The sequence below is a fragment of the Alexandromys fortis genome, unplaced genomic scaffold (assembly GCF_014885135.2).
Source record: "Alexandromys fortis isolate MF-2015 unplaced genomic scaffold, M_Fortis_MF-2015_v1.1 scaffold_12, whole genome shotgun sequence".
In the NCBI taxonomy this organism is placed as follows: Eukaryota; Metazoa; Chordata; class Mammalia; order Rodentia; family Cricetidae; genus Alexandromys; species Alexandromys fortis.
This window is the reverse complement of record NW_026067937.1, coordinates 20,792,358-20,815,188: the sequence shown is the minus strand read 5'-3', so window position 1 is coordinate 20,815,188 and position 22,831 is coordinate 20,792,358. Positions and strand designations below refer to the sequence as shown.

The following is a 22,831-nucleotide window of genomic DNA, read 5'->3' as shown; positions in this document are numbered from 1 at the left end:
TTGTTCCTTATTTTGTATTTGTCTGAACCTTCCTGGTACATAGTTAATGTTACAGAAAAGTAGTGATAGGTTCACTTAAACACACAGAATGTCTCCATACTTCCATAGGGCTGAAACTGTACTCTGCATTTAAATAATGTGAACACAAATATCCTAACTTCCAACCGAAGAACAGGAAACGTCCATCCCAATGGCTGTCTACCTGCAAGCAAGAGCTACACTGTTAGCAGATTTCACATTTGCTGCAATACACAATCACTAGTTTCTATAATAAGGGAGAAATTAACTGGAAGAGAATGATATTTTACTAGGCACATACATGTAATCCCAGCTCTGTAAAACAGCAGGATTGTCCCAAATGTAAAGCCAGCCTGGTCTACATAGATGAATTCCAGAAACGCAGCCAAGCAAATTAGCTCAAATATAAAAAGCAATTCGTAAATTAAAAATTGAAAGCAGGGTAAATGTAATTTAGCTAAAACATTTCTAAGCTTTGTGACAAAAAAAAAAAAGATACTTCCTGCCTCAATACTTCCCAGAAGAAAAGCTTGACTCTTTATTCAAAGATAGGATACAGGAAAAAAACAAAAAAAAAAAAAAAAAAACACCACTAAAACCTAAGAAATGAAACCATCTAACAGCAGATGAAGTAAAAAGTAATACAAAAGTCTTCTTAAGCAAAGAGCCTCTCCCTACCCAGGAAATCCCACACAAAGGACTAGAGATACACAGACTTACACAACAAACACATTTATTGGAATTATTTCTGAAGGACACCAGTGACCTGATGCAGCAGGGTCCTGAGGGGAAAGGGACTGGGAAGGAGAAAGATAGGAAAAGGAGAAGGTAGAAAAGGTAACAGCTGGGGTGGGAAGTTCTTACACAGCTGTGTCTCATGTCAAGTAAGCTTCTTAAGAAGAATAGCATCTTGTCTATTACTTACAAATCAGGTTACTCACACAATCTTGCACAAGGAGAACACAAGGTTTCTAAAGAACAGTACTGACTAGGCCCTGAGTGACCTTGGGACTGTGGTGGGAAGAGGTGGGTTCTCAGGATCGGAAGGACCCTCCACAAAGGCTCTGGCCCCAGACCATTACCAGCTCTACAGCCCTGGTTTTAGAAAAGGGGCTCTGCTCTATTCTCAACACATCGAGCCCATGGGCAAATCTCCAAAGGACTAGACCCCACACTGTTCTTCCTTCTCCAAGGAGTGTTCCTCCCCCTGCCTGAGGGCCTAAATGAAAGCCTGGCTTTACCAGACCAGTCCTTAACACAGCAGTGTTTTACTTTTAAAATAGTTGTCACCTGGTGTCATATTGCCCATCTCTCAGTACTATGCTTTTCACAAGAATAAATCTGGAACTTTAAGGCACTCCTTGAGGATCTTGTCAGAGACCCATTCTCTGAGATGGGGGCGGGCCTATGGGCTGGTTGTCAATCAAATGCGTCTCCTTTGTAATGGTTTAGAGTCGAATATCAGGACAATCCTGGTGAAAAAAAAAATGTGTACCCTAGCATCCTTATCTCTACCAGGCCTGCTTAGCATATAATTATCTTTGGGGTGTTTTAGAGGCAGCTCTCCCTCAGCTAAATTCTACTTTTGGTGACCTTACGAGGTCTAAGCATTGATAAATCCTTTTTATCACCAATTCTACTCTTCTACATCACAGCTAAATGTGCAGCGCTACTCAACACACGAGATGCCTTTTACAACCTCCACAAAATTAGCTGTAAATGGACCTTACACATAAAGGCTAAAGTGCTGAACGTCTAGAAGATACAGGAGAAACCAGGCCTCTCCAAGTTAGGTAACCCGCCTTCCATGGCTGCACCAAAAGCGCTTTGTTATTGTTTCCACACACAGCTCCCTGCTCCCAATGCGCTCCACAGGCGCAGCAGAGCAAAGTTATTCAGAGGACGGTGCCTGGATCCAGGGAGTTGCAGGGACCACTCGGGAACTCACCAAACAGGAAATCTAACCCAGCCCCAGGGAGTCCCAGCCACACTGGCGTCGGCACCTCTCCACCCGCTGTTCGCTATCGGGACCGCAGCCCTCGCTCACCATGTTGCGTCTTCCCGGCTCGCCGTCGGCCACCTTCACAGCTCCCCGCAGAAGCGCTCACAGCACAGCACACGAAAACACTGGCACCAGCTCCTCTGCAAAGCCAACCCTACAACCACGCTACCAGAAGAACCCTGCACGGCTTCAGACTGGCAGTTCGACCTGGAGACCCTGGTTGGTTGACGACCCTTGATTGACAAGAGCATCTCCCTTAGGGTGAGGACTGCTTAAAGACACCGCACAATGGTCCCGCCCCTGTCTGCCACCCCAGAACCCAAGCTTTTCCGGAGCTACAGAGATTTGCATTTCAATATCACTTGCCCCAGGCTCCAATTGTTGATCCTGCTACCTTGCTGCATTCCATAGGAACTTCCCCTTCCTCCTCCAGGACACTAAGTGACTTGTTCGCACGTGCCTTTCCTCCACGCGGCTGGAGTGATTCCCTGTTCCAAAGGTGAAAGGGTACCCAGAATATTCACAACTTTAAAGAGAGATTTAAGGACACAAAAGGAGATGTTTGTTCTGTGGCTTTATGCTGAGATCAGGTGAACTGAAGGAATTTCTGTTAGTCACAGGCACTTCAGAGAACAGGAGAGAAATGCAGGGACCAGATAAGAAAACAAATGATAGATCTGTCTCCCACCAGAAGACAGGATGACGGCTCTATTGCTTTAAGTTTTCTTCCAGAATTCAAGGCAAACTCTTGACAAATGAATAAGACTACAAAGTGAAGTCTTCAGAGTAAGTCGAATACGCAGAGAATCATGGAGCTAGGAAGACCGTCTTTATGAGTACTATTGTTAGCCAGCTCATCTTCCTCAGCGGGCAGGAGAAAAAGAAACATGTCTGCGTTAGTCAAGGCTCTCTACATGAGTGGGTCTGGTAAAACTCAATCTCTCCATGTATGTAGAATGTCCCACAAGCTGTGATCCAGCTTGTCCAACAATGGCGTCTACCTAGGAGAAGTTGAAGACTCCAGTAGCTCCTGTGCCCAGGAAGCTGGATGTCAGCTGCTCTTCAGTATGCACCCGAGTTCCAAAGAGTAGGCTCTCCTGCTAGTAAAGGTGAAAGACCCCCAGTGCTGGGGAGACTCTCACTCAAGTCTCGGGATAACACGACCCCCTACATCCCCCAGTAACTCACGAGAGACTTTAATGATGAGATGAGCCGGGAAACAGTGCACTGGGGCCGAGACTCATAACCCACGTAGTGGTAGAGTTCGACCCCGAGTGACCGGGAGAAGCGATTTTTAAGGGAAGAAACCACAGCCCAGTGATCCAGAATTGGCAGGGAGTGTGTCACAGAAAACTCTGAAAATACCAGTGAACATCACAAGGGGGCAACCCCCGGCCTCTCAGGACCACTCCCAAGGTCATTATCAGCTAGTTCTTAAAACACGTTACAATGACGATCACACGGGGAAAACTCCGTTTCTCAAGATTTGTTGTTCCCTTGGAAACTACAGCTCCCAGACTCCTCCTGGATTACCTATACCTGCGCACGCTGGCGTGCCCAGGTGCGGGTCATTTCTCCCAGAGAACCTTGCGCTTCCCGTTAAAAAGCGAGCTTCCACGAGGTCTCGCTCTCTCTTGTCCCCACCCTTGTGTGTCTCACACACCCATCTCTTATTGTGTCTTCCTCTCCCCATTAAAGTGCACCCACGTGGGAGCCGCGTGTCTTGTTTCCTCCTTTTGCGCGTGTTTCGTCTATCCTGTGTTCGTCCACACTCTCCACCCCGCCGTTTTTTTAAAGGAATAATAAGATTATTCTCAAGATTACAACCTAACTTTATCTTCAGCTAGTTTCTGAAACACAGTCACTAAACTGGCTAATGCTAGATTCCTGATTCTTCTCTTCCTGCTTGAATTTATGGCTGTTTTCTTCCTGCTGGGGAGGTCTGGATTTATCCAGGTCTTTCAAAGGGATGAACTTGGTACCCAGAGCTAGGGCAGGGAGGCAGAGAGAGAGTTTTTTTCTTCAATAGTCTTTATATCTGTAGACTGCTACCATAAGGTGTGATCGTGATTAAATGCCCATCTTATTCTTTGAGGGGGGGGGTGTGTTTGAGACACGTCTCCATCTGTGTAGACCTGAAACTCACTCTGTTGTCCAGGCTGGCCTGAAACTTAGAAAAGTCGACTGCTTCTGCCTCTTGAGTGCGGGGGGGGGGGGGGGGGGGGGGGGGGGGGGGGGGGGGGGGGGGGGGGGGGATGGTGTGTGTGTGTGTGCATTGCCACCAAGATGCAACAGCTGGATCTAATAAACTCAAGTGATCCAGATAAAAAATGTGCCATTTAGTGCAAAATCTAAGAAAAATCCCTCACAGGTGTACCAAACTCTGGGTTTTAGTTAATTCCAGAATTAGTCAGTTTCACAACCATCAATAGTCACCACAACAGCCAAACAGAGAACTGAGAAGGACTTCTTACCTGCAGAAGGCAAGGAAAGCCTTGGAGTCTTTTCCAAAGCAATGTGTTTCCTAAACAAATGAAGGATGAGGGTTTCACTTAGGAGTCTGGACATGCGCAGGTAGAGTTCTGCCTATTCCTAAGCATGCTCACTTAACAAATTCACATCTGAACATGATTACAATGTAAAAACAGGGATATTTAGGGTCTTTTATACCTCAAAGTCATGCAGGAACATACATTAATTATAAAAATAATAGAATGGGGGGGCTAGAGAGATGGCTCAGTGGTTAAGAACATTGCCTGCTCTTCCAAAGGTCCTGAGTTCAATTCCCAGCAACGACATGGTGGCTCACAACCATCTGTAATGAGGTCTGGTGCCCTCTTCTGGCCTTCAGGAATACACACAGAAAGGATATTGCATATATATATAATAAATAAATAAACAAATAAATATTTAAAAAATAATAAGAGGATGGCTGGGCAGTGGTGGCGCACGCCTTTAATCCCAACACTTCACAGGCAGAGGCAGGCCAGCTCTGGTCTACAAGAGCTAATTCCAGGATAGGGTCCAAAACTACAGAGAAGCCGGCGGTAGTGGCGCACGCCTTTAATCCCAGCACTCAGGAGGCAGAGGCAGGCGGATCTCTGTGAGTTCGAGACCAGCCTGGTCTACAGAGCTAGTTCCAGGACAGGCTCCAAAACCACAGAGAAACCCTGTCTCGAAAAACCAAAAACCAAAACAAACAAACAAACAAAAAAAAAACTACAGAGAAAACTTGTCTTGAAAAACCATAAACAAATAATAATAAAAAGAAATGCCTCTGACATGCTCATTTTGTACCACAAGATCTTAGCTGAAAATCAAGAAAATGACCCTGGGAAATTAGACTGATTTGGAGCCTGTGCTACATACATGTCAACCTTGCTGTTTGATCTAAAAGATACCTGCACCAATGCCACAGTTCTCAAAAGACACAAGAGGCATAGAAATCAAAATAGAAGACATGAAGGAAAACTCACCTACAGCACTGTGGCCTCTGCTCTTAGGTGTGTGGGTGTGACAAGCTCTATGGGCCACAGAACACTGCTGCTTCTGCCTCTTGAGCAGGCTGGCTTGGAGGAAGGCCACAGCGGCTTCCATATACAGGGAGGAGTTTATTTTAACCATCCCTGTCGGTCTCAGAGCTGTGCAACACTGTAGAAAATTCCATTCTTTCCTTTTTCTAACTTTTGTTTAATTTTATTTATATGGTGTTTTTACTGAACGTGTCTGTACACAGTACCTACAGAGGCCAGAAGACAGCAAGAGATGCCTGGGACTGGGGTTTCAACAGTTAGCTACCATGTTGATTCTGGGAATGGAACCTGGATCCTCTGTAACAATACCCAGTGCTCTTAACTGCTGAGCCATCTCTCTAGCCCCTCTCTTTTATTGAATTTTTTTCTATTTACTTTTTAAATTAAAACATATTACATCAACTTTTCCTTTTGGTCTTCCCTCCATTCCCTTCTATATACTTCCCTTCCAACTTCTTCCTTGTTGAGTATGGATGAATAAGTGTACTGAAATATATGAAGACACCCTGCTATGTCTGTCTCTGCTGTTTGGATGGTTTAAGTGCTGACCATGTACTTAGGGAACTCATTCCTGCCTGAATACAACACTCACACAGTAAGGAGAATTCCACTTTTTAATCAGCGTCAGGTGTCGACCTTCACTAGGCTGCCGTGTACAGGAAACATACTCAAGAATAGAACAATTGGATTGGGGATATGTTAGTAGTTAAGAGAACTAAAGAATCTCCAAGAGCACCTAGCTCATTGCTGTCTGTAACTCTAGTTCCAGAAATTATGGCATCATCTCCTGGCCTCCCTGATCATCAGGCATGAACAGTATACAATGACATGCATACCGGAAAAGAAACACATACACATAAAATAACGACTGATATTAGTTCTGTTTAAAAATAGGCATTAACAACAAAAACCATGGCAAGAGAAGATTTGTAGCATAAAACTTATTTTTCAGACTGGGGTTAGTGATGAATTCTTTACTACAGAACTCCAGACACAAGAGACAGGAGGATTACAGTGAGTTATAAAGCATGTGCTACGGAGACGACATCAACACACACATACACCATACATACATTTTCTAAAAAGAGAATTGAATAGCAAAGAGCACAGGAAGTTCTGGACAATCTCTCTTAAAGTCATTTCAGGGGTCAGCTATTGGTCCCTATTAAATCATTCTCAGAAATGAATATACCCAAGCATAGTAGCAGAGCCAGGGTGATCTCCATGAATTCAAGCCTGCTTAGCCTACACAGTAAGTATGATAGCAAGACATCTCTAAACAAGACACACATAAACATACATATATATTTCAATAAAATTTTGCCTTGTTATTTGAGACAGGATCTCATTAGAAAGCTCCAGCTGGCCTGGAACTCATTATTTATAGCCTAATAAACAGTATATATAATGAATATTATAAACAAATCTGGTAAACAGTTCATCCTATACCACTGGCGCATTATTCTTGCATGACAGTTTTCTATACAGGACAGAGTTTCCGAGAGATTTTCTTCACATTTTCTTATATTTGAAGAGAACTGGAGGGGTGATTTATACTCCTTACACACCTACAGGTTGCTTTCCTTCATTCAATCACTCTATAAAATCAATAACAATTTTTCTTGAACTTTTTCTATTTTAGAAACATTTTTACTAGTTTATTTGTACATTGAGCTGTGCGCATATTTTATGTTAATGCTAAGACTCCAACTAGGGAAGCTAAAACAATGCCTATTGAAGTAAATATTCCAGCTACCAGTAAACCAATGAATTTTTAAGAATGTTTTTCTAGCAAACGCAGAGATCCACAGCCAAGCCCTAACCCAAGCTTCCAGGAGTCCAGTAGAAGAGAGTAAGGAGGGGCTGTACCAGCAAGGGGAGTTCAAGGTCACGACAGGGGATCAGACAGCCCTCTGCACAGCCCGAGGCTCAAGGACACTGGACAACAGTTGGAGAGCCTGCAGGGGACTGACCTAGGCCCTCTACACGGGTGTGACAGTTGTGTAGATTGATTTACTTGTACAGATTCTAACAGTGTGATCGAGACCTGTCCCCAGCACTTGAGCTGGGTTTTAGGAAGCTATTCCCCATGCTGTGTTCCCTCTCACAGCCTTGATGCAGGGGAAGATTTTGGTACAGCCTCAACTTGCTATGCAATGCTTTACTGACACCCATGGGAGGCCTGCCCATCTCTGAATGGAGAGAAAGTAGCGGATTGGGGGTGAGTGGAGGTGGGGGAAAAATGGGAGGAGAGGAGTGAGGGGAAACAGCAGTCAGGGTGTAAAATAAATGGAAAAAACTTACATGATAAATAAGAATTTAAGTAATAAAAACATCAAAAGAATGTTTTCCTAAAATTGTTAGAAATCTGCCAAGCACTGCATTGAAGTTTCTGGAAGATCACTCTTTATCTTATTTTACTAGGATCCAAAAGAGAAGACGAAGTTGTTGGGACACAACTATTGTATTATTTCTTGTACTAACAACAATTTGAGTTAAATAGTAGTAATTACATGGTACATGACACACAGAATGAATGTACTGGATTCCTAGGTTCTATTAACCACACAGGAGGACCAACTACCTAAACATGTCCATAATAGGATTCATTGTTCATTGTGTCAAAAGTAAAATTAGAGGTGTTCTCATGAGATTTCCTCTCTGAAGGGTAATGAATCAGGTACTAAGTATTACAGTTCAGAAGGAAGGAAGATATCTTCTCCTGTTTTGAGAGCTAGGTGAGGAAACAGCAAAGCCATACTACTGAGAAAGACAAAAAGTATAAGTGTTCTGTGCCATAATCTATTAGATCATGAAAGTTCTGGTGGGGCCCCATGATAGATTACGTGTAGTGTTTAGCTTACATTTAACCCAGTGTGGGAATAAGGACAAGGTTGTTTCTTGTGCTCAAATTGCACAGAAAGACAACTGAATCAGAAGCCTTACTGTATTGAACAAAGTAAAAACTTATATTTATTCATGTAAAAATAGCTTAGTCAGTAAACCCACTACCCCCAAGGCTGCACCTGATAACCTTAACCCAGTGACACTCCTTACTCAAGATGAGTAGACATCAGCACACCCTCTTGACTGTCTATAAGGAAAGACCAAGAGAGATGCTCTGCTATGCACATCTGGAGAGATACCACCTAGATCTGCCCTGTGTCTAGAGCATCTCTCCCATGGTGATAAGAATCTAGTCACAGTCTTCTTTTAGAGACTGGACCTGACCTTCTTGCTTATTAATTAGAAGGAAAAAGAAGTAAATAGAAGGGAAAAGCTACCCCTATGGGTTCCTTTTCCTCCTAGGACATATGACATTTTATTCTGACCAGCTTCAAAGGGCTAAGCAAGGAGACTACCAGCTTTGCTCAGGAACTTCAATAATCACACTTAGAGGGATAAGATGGAGCCACAAATTCAAGGGGGAGACAAAAGGGACACCCAGAAAATGCTGTGTTATGAGGCTAGCAAGAGTCAGGGTGTGTGTGAAGAGCTCCTGCTGTGGCCCACAGAGATTTCTGGCAAGATAAGTGCTTGCACAGCAGAAGCACTGTGAGTTGTTCTAAATTACAGAGATACCGCGTGTGCTTCCTTTAATAATGTCAGCGCATTTATCCAGGTTTCAAGACCAAAATCCTAGGCAACTGCTCTAAGCAACCCCTGCATTTCTGGTATGGATCTGCATCCCTGGGAACACTGCAAACATCTGCATTGTAACCACTGGCTCACTTGCTAAGACTGTCCAAGGCCTTTTTCCATGGCACTTTTTATGCTTTTGCTGTCACTCAAAGCAATACCATCTTGAATATCCCAATTCTTTGAGAAAAATCCATGTTTATTTATGGAAATTTATTTATTATGACTGATTGAAGGTAATTCTGCATCATAGTGAGGAAATGAAAACTTTTAAAAACAAATGCAAGGAAACAGATTTTCAAGGAATTCTTGTTTGATTTGTATTATACACCATGTAAAGGAACTTGTTTTGCTCTAATTACTTTATGACTCACAAGAACGTTTGAAAACAAGTTTATCCCCAGTTTTTTTTTTTAATATTTATTTATTTATTATGTGTACAGTATTCTGCTTGCAGCACCAGAAGAGGGCCCCAGATCTCACTACAAATGGTTGGGGGGTCCCTATGTGGTTGCTGGGAATTGAACTCAGGACCTTTGGAAGAGCAGTCAGTGCTCTTAACCTCTGAGCCATCTCTCCAGCCCCTATCCCTAGTTTTATGTGCCTGTTTGGGTGTGTGAGAGAATGTCTGCCATGAATATGATGACTATGTAGATGGCACACCAGAGAAGGCCACAGATTCCTTTGGATCTGAAGTAGGAGGTGCTTTTGTTATCTGAATTCCAGTCATTCCCCATTTGCTCCGTGACCTGCCCAGTCCCCACAGCACTTTTTATCCTATAAACTAAGTCTTTTACAGACAACTGTGGCAGCAACAAATCAGTCCAAATAAATATCAAAGACTGAATAAATGGTCCCTGGGAAAGTGAAGCATTAGTATTAAGCTGTGGCTTTTGCTCACTGATCCCCTTTAAACCTGCCAAAATATTCCGGAATGCACACACCACATACCTCATCCCTAGCTCCATAAACTAGTTTACAACTCCTGGATCCATATTCTGGTCTCCAGATTTGGAAGAAAACTTCTGCTATACCAGATGCCAGGACTGATCTAGGGAACCCAGTTAAGGTACCACTCACTTCCCACTAAAACTTTTAAAGCCTGGCCAGCAACCCCAGATTGTACTCCTTACTCTGGGCTCCACACTAGGGCCCACAGTACCCCCGCAGCTATACAGGAGGTGAGAGCAGTCCTCATGACACCAGGGAAGACACCGCTCTCTACCCTAGAAGCCCCTTTATGCATGTCCAACCACTCTAGACTTTACCCCGCCCATGGGCTCCACTACTTCAGAAGATGTCTTTGGCTTTATCAGAGACCAGTCAGTCTCAAGAAATCTCAGAAGAGACACTGCCCACAACCAGCTGAAACTCCTTAAATCCTGCCCGGTAACAGCAGACAGCACACCTTCCCCTGGGTTACACTGTGGAAGATTTTTACTTTCCCAAATGACAGGCAAGACCCAGGAATTCATGTTGAAAATATCAGAAAAATTCAGCCGTAATGGAGCACAGCCCAGATCTTGCTTTCTGGTCCTAGGAACCCCAGGGGGCCAGAGCAGATCTAGGGACCCCAGTCTGCACTGGGCTTCATATCTTGGTCTACAACTTTTGAAGAGGACTTTGACCTTAGGAAAGGTCAGGCCACATCTAGCGATCCCCAGGGAACCTAGAGTGAACACTCTAATGAACCCAAAGACACACTTGTCACTAGAACTCTTGGTCAATTATGGCAGAAGATCAGAGAGGAAAGAGAAACTAAGGAACAAAACACCCATGTAGCAAAGACAATTTCAGGAATCGACACCTGGATGTAAAATCACCTCAAATTCAGATGGCTAAATGCCAGTGTTAAGAGCACAATCAAAAATAGGAAAATATAGTATTACCAGATCCTGCCTATTCTGCAGCAGCAAGACTTCAACAATTCAGCACAGATAAACACAAGAAAATTACCTTAAAAAATTTTATGAAGATGACAGAGATCCATACAGGGCAAATGCCAAATGCTGTGCCTCTGTCTCAGACAAGGGGGCCTCATTTTCAAAGGGCATCGATAGCTCTAAGCCTGCAACTTCTCAAAAAATCTGTCTTTCGCAACTTCGGATCCCTGTATATAGCACACAATGTCAGATGTACACTGGTATCTCAACATCCTGTGGTCTCAAACTCAAACTCGTCTGGAAAGTTTGTATTTTACAACGTCATGTCCAGATCATGGAGTCCTCTCAAAACCAACTAGGAGACTGAGACCTGTATGTAAAAGCAAAGATCCTTTCTTCTATTCAAGTTTACAATCTCGGCCTCTCCCTGTGTCTAAGGTATTGGGGTGATCAGAGAGCCCTGAGCTCAATTGGTGTTGGGTTTTTATAGTAGCAAAGGTGGGCTTGAGGGATTTCTAAGGTCCAGGACCCCTGATTGGCTGTCATTTGTCTAGGGTATGCTGGTGAAAAGAGGTGGGTGTGTGCTGGCAGGTGGTTCTATAAACGATGGTTGGAATGTTAGGGATTTCCATGGACTTCCTGTTCCTGGGTGGTGCATGGGCAGTCCAGTCTGTGGTCTTTCTTGGAAACAGGTAATGCCTTCCAGCCAATTACTGAGACTCAGGCTCTTTTAAGCTTGTCCTGGCTGGGTTCAACAAGTAAATATTCTTCTACACTCCCAGAGCATTTCCCTTTCTTTGTCCAGGGAACAGAGCCCAGTGTGTGCAATTATATTACACACCCAGTGTCCAGTGCAGCCAACCCTTTGCTTTTTTGCTGGGAAGTCCTGCAGCCAAACATAGGTCCCATTCAAACAGTGACTGTTGTCAAAGCAAAAGAGAGGCCATGGATTAGCAAACAGTGAGGGGGTCTTTGTACGGCTTGGAGGCAAGAAAGAAACTCTGCATGTGATACAACTTGATCTCAAATAATTATTTCAAAAAGTTGAAACACTTTAGGACCAGAGACTAGCAAATTGTTTTCGAGACAGGGTTTCTCTGTGGTTTTGGAGCCTGTCCTGGAACTAGCTCTGTAGACCAGGTTGGTCTCGAACTCACAGAGATTCACCTGCCTCTGCCTCCTGAGTGCTGGGATTAAATGCTTTCTCTTTTGACAAGCATTTAGCAACTGTACCTTTGCTGCTCCTGATACGGGGAGATTAAATTCCCCATGACTCTGCTGATCCTGGAGTGTTCTCACAGTGAGAGCAATCCTTCCACTTCTCAATGTGGCTGAATTCTCTGTGCTTCAAGCTATGCATTTGGCACCATAATGTCACGCGTAACTTGGCACAGATCTTTGTTCAACAAACTAAAAGAAGGAAAGAGATGAACAAGGAAGCTTTACAATAGACACCAAGAATTTCAAAACATAATAAACAAATGACTTCAAAGCCTTTGTTCTCAGGATGACGGGGTGGTTCAGAGTTAAGAACACCTGCTGCTCTTCCAGAAGATCTGGGTTTCAATTCCTAGCACTGCAAGGTGCTCGCACCAGCCTGTGGCTCCCATCCCTGGAGATTCACTGCCCTCTTCTGGCTTCCTTAGGTATTGTATAGACATATTGCACAGACACACATACAGGCAAAAGACATAAAAATAACTAAGAAATGAGGTGGTCAGAATTATTTTAAAACATATTTTCTAGAAACTCAGAAAAATAATAGACATGTATCAATTTCCAGATCCATCAAAACTACTAAAACGTTAAACAAAAATGGTATAAATAACCTAAAATGGACCCATAACAAATGAGAAGATTGAAAGAGTAACAAAAAGTCTTTAGCTAAAGAAATTCCAGGTGCATATAAAGTCACACCAAATCCCACCATGCTTTCAAAGATTTAGAGTTAATCCTTAAATTATTAAAAAAGAAAACACTAGAAACTACAGAAGCCCTTTCAAATTCCTTCTATAAAGCCAATATTACTAAAATTTTAAAAACAGGAAAAGATATATACAAATAAAACTTCAGAGATATAATAATACTAATACAATAAATAATGTTCTTAAAAAGAGTAGCATTTTTATACCAATAACAAGCATGCTGTGAAAGACATTATGGTAACATTTTATTCAAAATTACTTCAACAATATATCTAGGAATAAAACTATCAAAGATGTCAAAGAGGCCTGGTTAATAAAAAATGAAAATGTTAAGACACAAAAGAAATGGAGAGAAACATTGGAACTTTACCCTGTAAACCACAGACTCATAGTGATACACAGATTAATAGAGACAGGTTAATTTAAGAAATGAGTTAGCCAGAAATACACTTAAGCTAATGGCCAAGCAGTGATTTAATTAATACAGTTTCCGTGTGGTTATTTTGGGAGTCTGGGCAGCTAGAAATAAACAAGTGGCCTTTCTACAACTGTTCTGTGTTTCTGTCTCATTTCTCTTACATCTGTTACTTTAGCTTAATAATTCTAATCCTCACACCACTACCATGAAACATACAAATCCCACTGAAGCTGATGTTTCCAGATGTCAGCCGATGTGACACCCTCGACAGATGATGCCACAACATGTGGTTTCATGGATGTGTGGGCAGCGCTATTGGAGAAAACTTGTAGGACCCCGTTTGTAGGCATTTTATACTGCTGGTGTAGAGGTGAGAATTGAGCACTCAGTAAAAGATAATAATATATATCAAAGGAAGAAAGATGGAGGATCATTCATTTATCAGGAGTTAAATTCTACATAACTGTGGATATGGGTCGTTTCCTTGGGTGTAATATAACTAGAGGAGCTGGTGCAGAGCAGAAATAAATGCAGAGTTATTTAGAGATGATAAGTATTCTGCTTCCTCCCCTAGGCTGGTGGCTTAGCCCCCGCCTCTGTAGCCAAAGACACACTTGTCACCGGAACTCTTGGTCATTTAGGGCAAAAGACCAGAGAGGAAAGAGAAACCAAGAAACAAAACACCCATATAATAAAGACAATTTCAGAAACTGACACCTGGACCTAAAGTCACCTCAAATTCAGATGGCTAAATGCCAGTGTTAAGAACACAAGCAATCATAGAAAAATGCAATATGGCATCAGCCAAGCCTACCTATGCTGCAGCAACAAGACCTGAACAATCCAACACAGCTGAAGCACAAGAAAATGACCTTAAATATTACATTATGAAGATGATAAAGATCCCTAAGAGGATATGAACAAGTCACATACAGAAATTGAGGAACAGACAAAGAGAATTTGAAACAAATCAATAAATCCAAAGCCAAGTAAACCAGGCATTCAAGATCTGTAAATAAATAGAGAAGCAGTAATGAAAACAAGTGGAAGGAAACCTGGAAATTGAAAATCTGGGTAAGTGAACAGAAAGTAGAGAATCACATTTCACCAAGAGAGTACAAGAGATGGAAGAAAGAATTTCAGATGTTCAAGGCACATTAGAGGCAATGGATGCTTTAGTCAAAATACTGCTAAATATAAAAAATTCCTACAACAAAATATCCAGGAAATCATGGACACTATGAAAAGACCAAACATAAGTATAGCACAATCATAGGAAGGATAAAAATTCAGCCCCAAAATGCAGAGAATATTTATAAATGAAATTATAGAAGAAAATTTTCCCAACATAAATAAGCATATGCCTACAAAGGTACAAGATTACAGAACGTCATATAGATTGGGCCAGTAGAAAAAAAAATCACCTCAACACATAATAAACACTAAGCTTACAGAACAAAGAAAGAATATTAAAAGCAGCAAGAGAAAAAGTCCAACTAACAAATAAAGGCAGACTCATTAGAATCACCTGGCCTCTCAAAAGAGACACTAAAATTCAGAGGTACCTGGACTGATAACTCGTAGACTAGAACAGACCATGGACATCATCGAAGAATGCTATACCCAGCAAAGATGTCAACAACCATAGATGGACAGAGTAAGATATTTGATTTTTTAAAAAGTCAAATTTAAAGAGTATAGCCGGGTGATGGTGGCATGGTGGCGCACGCCTTTAATCCCAGCACTCGGGAGGCAGAGACAGGCGGATCTCTGTGAGTTCGAGACCAGCCTGGTCTACAGAGCTAGTTCCAGGACAGGCTCCAAAGCCACAGAGAAACCCTGTCTGAAAAACCAAAAAAAAAAAAAAAAATTTAAAGAGTATCTAACCAAAACTCAAGCCCTATATAACATACTAGAAGTAAAACTCCATCTCCAGGAAGCGAATTACCCCCATAAAAATACAGGCAATAGATAATCTCACACCAGAAAAACTAAGAAGGGAAACAGACACACACTACAGCCTTCACCAAAAATATAACAGAAATTAACAATCATGGTCATTGAAATCGTTCAGCATCAATGGCTCACAACCATCTCTAATGAGATATGCCACCATCTTCCGGACTGCAGGCATACTGTACACCGAATACTGTATACATAAAAAATAAATCTAAAAAAAATACGTATTTAAAAGAAGGATGTAAGTTCTTAGCACACTGCTTTAGCTGCCATGTCTAGCATTTGCTGTCATGCAAATTTCATGGTGATCCTGTATCCCTATGGAACCAAGGGCCAAATCAAACTCGTTTGTAAGTCGACATAGACATTATATCACAATAACAGAAAAGGAACTAATACAAATCCATAGATTGCTATGCCTGAATTAGTTATTTAATGTAATTAAAAAGAAATATTAAATCAAAAAGGGTTACAATAACATTTATATTCATACTGCAAGTGCTGTTGATCTACAGGAAAGTGTACCATGGCTGTCAAAGAAGACTATACCCACAGCTGTGACAGGAAGTTACCCTGGGTATCTACAGCAGCAAGGAGAAAGGAGACTGTTGGGAAGTCAGGCTATATCTGAAGTTGTGGAGGGAAGTAGGCTGGGTATCTACATCTCTGAAGAGAAAGATAGTCTGTCAGAAGTCAAGCAATACCTCCAGCTGGAAAGGGAAGATATTAAGGGTATCTACAGCTGTGAGGATAAAGGAATCCTGAATATTGGGAAGTCAGGCTACAACTGAAGCGATGGAGGGAAAGTATCCAAAATAAGTTATGCTGGCTGGGAGAAGTCAGGCTGTACATAAAACTGTAAAGGGGAGGTATCCTGAATACTAAAAGCTGTGAGGAGAAAGGAATATTGACTGTCAGAAAGTTAGGCCACACCTGAAGTTGTGTTCTGATTGGGAACTTTCCCCTGCATAATGTGGGAATCTTGCTCCTTTCTGAGAGAGCCATTAGGGCTGGGCCCCACTCCGTTCTGCTAAGAGAACTTCCCAGCAGAGATTCCATTGTTGTGGTGCTACTCCCCTCAGGGAGTTTCCCAGAAAGCTTGTCCATCACTTTTCTAATCTGCTCCCCCAGCAAGCATCCCAGCAGAGATGTCCATGACTTCCCTGCTAGGCTCCACTAGGGAGTTTCCCGGCAGAGATGTTCATTTGTATGAGTTGTGTGCCCAAATGTTATTTCTCTGCTTCTCTCAACTAAGAAATGTAGTAGTTTGCTCTGGATCCAGGGTAAAGTTGCCATCTGCTGTGCTCCCCTAAAGGAGTTTCCCAGCAGGGGTATCCTTGGCTTCTCTACACTGCTCCACAAGGGGGTTCCCATCAGAGATGTCCCTTGTTTCTTTGCTCGGCTCTATAAGGCAGATACCACGCAAGGATTCTGTTCTGGTCAGGAAAAAGTTCTTTACCCAAAATTGGCTCAAGGGATTTATTTTGGAGGTTGAATGAAGGAGAGTGGTTGCTTCTGGTAGATGAGAAAATGCCGGAAGCCAACAGTATACGGTCTGGGCTTCTACAGGGACTCTTCAGAGCAGAGTTTTTCCAGGGAAAAAACAAGCTCAGAGATAGGCTGGATTTCATACTGTGATTGATAGGTTTTGTGTTCAGGGCCTGGTTGGTTTCTCTGCACAGGGTTTGCATGCTTTCAAGTTCAGGGGTACAGTGTGGTTTCTTGGCTTTGATTTTAGGGCCAATATGTGTATCTTTCACTGGTTCTAGTTTCAAGACCAGGGCGTGTTTCTTTCGTTGGACCTTTTATCCTACACAGAGCTTCATAAATTAATAAATTGACTTTTTTCCATGAGTTTTCAGAGGCAAACTATAAAAATATAAAAAATGACATCATGAAACTTGAACAATTACTGACACTGTCAACTATTTCCAAAGAATCAATGCGCTTTTGTGTAAGAGTGTAAGTGTGCTGGGTAAAGAGCTTACCAAATACTTTACAATAATATGCTCATGATATTTTATAGGCACTCAAAGACTATTGTAATAAGCAAAGGCTTGAACACATTGATTGTACACAAAAAGGTTTAATGCTTTATAAAGTGAAACACATTGTTACACTCACTCTATTTTTAGGGTTCCCCTGAGGTACAACTTTTTTTCTGATGATTTTGAAGATTACTTATCAATGCAATGGCTCTTCAGTATGTGCTCTTTCATGCACTTGAAGACCACTGTGGGAGGAAAGGCCTTACCACCTTAATTATAGTCATAGGGTTTCAGTACAGTATGTTCTTGTAAGCATTTGAAGTTAACTGTGCTGTGCAAAGGCTTCACCACTGGACTGTTATTACTATGGAATCTCTTCAGTAAATCGTCTATGTGTATGAAGATTACTGTGTTGTACAAAGGCTTTATCACATTGATTACATTGATAGGGTTTCTCTGCAGTATGTGTTCTTCTATGCATTTGAAAAGCACTGTAATAAGCAAAGGCTTTACCACAATGATTACATACATAGGGCTTCTCTCCAGTATGTGTTCTTTTATGTATTTGAAGATTGCCTTGTTGTGTAAAGGCTTTACCACATTGATTGCATTCATAGGGTTTCTCTCCAGTATGTGTTCTTTTATGTATTTGAAGATACTTGCTATATGTAAAGGCTTTACCACACTGATTGCATTCATAGGGTTTCTCTCCAGTATGTATTCTTTTATGTATTTGAAGATACTTGCAACATGTAAAGGCTTTAGCACACTGATTACATGGATAGGGTTTTTCTCCAGCATATGTACTTTTACGCATTTGAAGAGCTTGTTGATGAGCAAAGTTTTTACCACACTGATAACATTCATAGAGTTTCCCTCCAGTATGTGTTATTTTATGCATTTGAAGAGCATTGTAATAAGTATAGGACTTACCACATTGATTACATTCATATGGTTTCTCTCCAGTGTGTGTTCTTTTATGAATTTGAAGAGCAGTGTGATAAGCATAGGACTTATCACACTGATTGCATTGATAGGGTTTCTCTCCAGTATGTGTTCTTTTATGATTTTGAAGATGGCATTTTCGTGCAAAAGCTTTACCACATTGATTACAGTCATATGGTTTCTCTCCAGTATGTGTTCTTTTATGCATTTGAAAAGCACTGTAATAAGCAAAGGCTTTACCACATTGATTACATTCATAGGGTTTCTCTCCAGTATGTGTTCTTTTATGCATTTGAAGAACATTGGGATTAACATAGGATTTACCACATTGATTACAGTCATAACGTTTCTCTCCAGTATGTGTTCTTTTATGCTTTTGAAAATGATATTTTTGTATAAAAGCTTTGCCACACTGATTGCATTGATAGGGTTTCTCTCCAGTATGTGTTCTTTTATGATTTTGAAGATGCCAATTTCGTGTAAAAGCTTTACCACATTGCTTACAGTCATAAGGTTTCTCTCCGGTATGTGTTCTTTCATGGTTCTGAAGATGACATTTTTGTGTAAAAGCTTTGCCACACTGACTGCATTCATAGGGTTTCTCTCCGGTATGTGTTCTTTTATGTACTTGAAGAGCACTGTGATAAGCAAAGAATTTTCCACATTGGTTACATTGATAGGGTTTCTCCCCAGGATGCGTTCTTTTATGTATTTGAAGAGCATTGTCATGAGTGAAGGATTTCCCACATTGATTAAACTCACAGGTTTTCTCTCCGGTAAATGTTCTTTCGTGTTTCTGAAGATGACATTTTTGTGTAAAAGCTTTGCCACACTGATTGCATTTATAGGGTTTCTCTCCGGTATGTGTTCTTATATGTATTTGGAGAGCACTGTGATAGGCAAAGGCTTTACCACATTGATTACATTGATAGGGTTTCTCCCCGAGATGTGCTCTTTTATGTATTTGAAGAGCATTGTCATGAGCGAAGGATTTCCCACACTGATTAAATCCACAGGTTTTTTCTTCAGTATGTGTGCTTTCATGCCTTTGAAGATGTTTGTTAAAAGCAAAGGCTTTAACACACTGATTATCTTCATAGGGTTTCTCTCCAATAAGTGTGCTTTCAGTCCGTTGCAGACATCTGTCATATGAAAAAGCTTTAAGATACTGATTATACACAGAATGTTTCTCTTCGGTATGATTTATTTCAGGCCTGCAAGAATATTTGAGACATGTAAGAGCTTTACCATTTTCAATAAATCATTGATCTTTGTATCTCTATAAATAAATTTTACAATTTATTTGTAAAGTGGAATCAGATCTTAAGGTTTTATCACTGGGTTTACGCTCATGTTGTTACCCTTAATTTTGGGTTATTTTGTATCTTTCAAAATGTCTATGATAGAAAGATACTTTACTAAAGAGTTCCCATTTATAGAATCTTTTCTATATGAGAATTTTTTTTACATATTTGTAGGAAAATGGCAAAATTCAGATACAGACATGTGTTATAGAAGATAGAGCCTCTCCTAACAACTGCTCCTTGACTCTTGATTGTAAATGCCCATCTCAGTAAAATTAGCACAGCCACAGTCAAGATTATGAGTAACACTATCTTTACTATGGACCATTTGCTTATTAGAAGGTTTGGAAGGATGCACTTATCACCTCTTCAACATGCATACCTTTTGTAATATGGCTGGTGTAAAATTAATGGTAGGCAGTTCTATAGAATAGCTCTGATTGAGTTGTGATTCAAGTGGTGATATCTGTTAAGGCATTGTTTCTGGTCTTCTTTTTTAAAGGAATGCCTTGGATATGCAATTCACCTACTTGAAATTGAGGTTTATGATTATGTGAGATTTTAATAAACATCAATCAACATGAAGCTGAGTTTATTTACACTATGGGTTAGTGTAAAAACTCCAGGACACATTACAATTTCTTCTGAGGCATATTTTTATCAGATTGCACATGATAATTACCTTTTATGTCTTCTAGAGCTTTGGAAATGTTCTTCAATATTATGGTCTTCCCAACTGTATCCTACAATAGAGTAGAAAATGTATGATATATTATGGAAATTTGTGCAAAATTTAAATTACTATCTTTACTGTACCTCAGAACCATGTCTGATTTACTCACCTCATTCTTCTTTCTCAATCAAATTATAGAACAACATCAAAAACTAAGGAACAGCTGTCCCCTTATTTAAAAACATGATGGAAAATTCAGGTTTACCTATGATACTGAGGCTGTGGTAGGTCTCCAGCATCACATCTTTGTAGAGATTCCTCTGGGAAGGATCCAGCAATGTCCACTCTTCCCAAGTGAAGTCAACATGCACATCATCATAGGTCACTGCGTTCTGAAATGTCCACACATGTGCACGACAGGGAGCACGAGAGTGACAACATTGTAAATATATACGTCTTTGACGGTATAGTCATATAATTCTGGTACTCCCTACACTTAATCCATTAAATAGACATTATAATGTAATTACCAAGTCACTTTGGAAGAGACCTGAATAAAAGGTATCATTTCTGTACCTTGTGAATGGGTATCACCTTGCAAGAGAAATGCCTATTTAACAAGTAACTGTAAGCAGACAAGTAAGCAGATCAACTGTACAGAGTACATAGGAAAGAAATTATATAAACAATTATTAACTACAAAAAAGAAAAATAAAATAGGCAGGCTGTGTATAATGCTCATGCCTTAAATGCTGCAATCAGAAGTCAGAGGCAAGTATATCTGCCTTAGAGCTGAATGCCAGTCTAGTTTATGCAGTCGCTACTAAGAAAGCCGGAAGTACATATTAAGACCATGTCTCTGAAAGAAGTTGGTCCTGGGAGATTTCCATACTTCTAGCTCTACACTGACAGTGGAGCGAGCATAAGGCTGCATAACAAGTCTGATCGAAGAGCACAGGTTCTATGTGAATCCGAATATAAAACTTGTATCTTAGTACTAATATTATCCAACTTTTTTAGTGATAAAACAGAAATAATAAAACCGATTAGTTTATAATTGACAATATATAAATCCAATCTAAATTAGTTATTCTCTCATTTTATTGTTATTTTTAAATCATCTAGCATATTATCATAAAGAGACCTAACTTCCTCCATTGTAAAAGTGTTTCCTATTTTTGAATATGGGAAAAGTCTCTCTCTCTCTCTCTCTCTCTCTCTCTCTCTCTCTCTCTCTCTCTGCTAATACCTCTCTTTAAGAATTCCCAGTTTTCTTACAAAATCTGCCACCATTGACACTGGAGCATGCAGCTGTTACCATGCAACCATGAGCTAAGAGTGGCAACCTGAGGAGAGGGAGTCTAGGGGAAACCCTCAACTCACAGGGCAGAGGGAGCAGCTTTCTGAAAAAAATATACGTGGGGTTGTGTGGATGAAGCCAATTAACTCCCCGAAGGCAGACCCAGCCAGTCTTAAGTGTGGTTAAGTCTTGTGGTGCTTGAATTCCAGGTGCCAATGGAGTTTCAGCCCTATGGAGTTTGTTGCACAGAAGTTGCAACAAAAAATTTTTCCCAATCTCACTTAGAGGCTTAGGCATAAAAGAGAGAAGAACCTATCTGGCTGAGAACCACACAACCCCATGTACAGTGACCCTGGAAAGAACACCATGTGCAGCTCCATCCTGTGCCCCTGGCTGCAAACCCACAATCAACATTCTCATGAATCATGCCTTAAAGTTGTGTGCCAATGTAGCACAAGTTCTAACAGGTGTTCAGAATAAAAGCCTGGGAAAGAGATGTAGGGATAAATGCTAAAAGATCAGAGAGACAAAGGAGCCCGTCACAGCCAAAGCTTACCTTGAACTGCTCGGCCATGTCATACGCTCTCTGTTTGTACAGACTTCCAGACCTCTATGATTAACTTGAAGGTAGCTTGGCTCTTTGAATGTCAGGCAAGCTTTATTTTGTTAGAATACAAGGAAGATTTTCACTACAGTACTTTACTTAACTGCTAATATTCACATATAAGTGAGCACATACCATTTTTGTCTATGTGTGTTTTAGTTGTCCTACTCAGGATAATAAAGAACTCTATCAATAGCCCTAGAGAGGAATATAAAATGGGAGGAGACAGCTCTCAGACAGTGTCATTCTGAGATTCCTAGAGGGGGGATCAACATTTCAGACTGGGGTTGAGGTAAAGCCAGTGGCTGACTCTTTTGCTTTTCTGACCTCCAGGTTGAACCCCACTATCTATCTCTGTTTTTCTATTAATTATGCTACAGGCCTGGAATGGATAAGGCAGCTATCTGAGCATGAGACAGTGAGAAGGGAAGAGGAAATCCAGGAAACAGTCTTTGCCCATGGAATCTCCTTTTCGTGACCAGCTTGAATTTCTATCCTAAACTCCCAAAATGGAAGACTATAACCTGACAGAATCAGCCAAATAATCTAGTTTTCCCCCTAGAATCCTTTTGTTAATAGATTTAATCACAGCAACAGAGAAGCAAGTTAAAGAGAGAGAGACCAAAAGTGAATTTGTTGC

At 41.0% G+C, this 22,831-nt stretch overlaps 1 protein-coding gene across 3 annotated transcripts in view; it reads right to left on the bottom strand.

Moving 5' to 3' along the window:
- The window catches only part of LOC126504547 (zinc finger protein 431-like), a 150,428-nt gene that overhangs the window by 117,713 nt on the left and 9,884 nt on the right, over window positions 1–22,831 (bottom strand). The window contains exons 2-3 of one of the 3 annotated variants that reach the window (XM_050146911.1): window positions 20,553–20,679; window positions 20,293–20,357 (exon numbers count right to left, since the gene is read on the bottom strand). The exons of the other annotated variants lie outside the window; for them this stretch is intronic. Of the exons in view, the coding sequence (XP_050002868.1) occupies window positions 20,293–20,357; window positions 20,553–20,679 (192 nt within the window). Of the gene's footprint in view, window positions 1–20,292; window positions 20,358–20,552; window positions 20,680–22,831 lie in introns of those variants that run through there. 3 annotated transcript variants of the gene reach the window in all.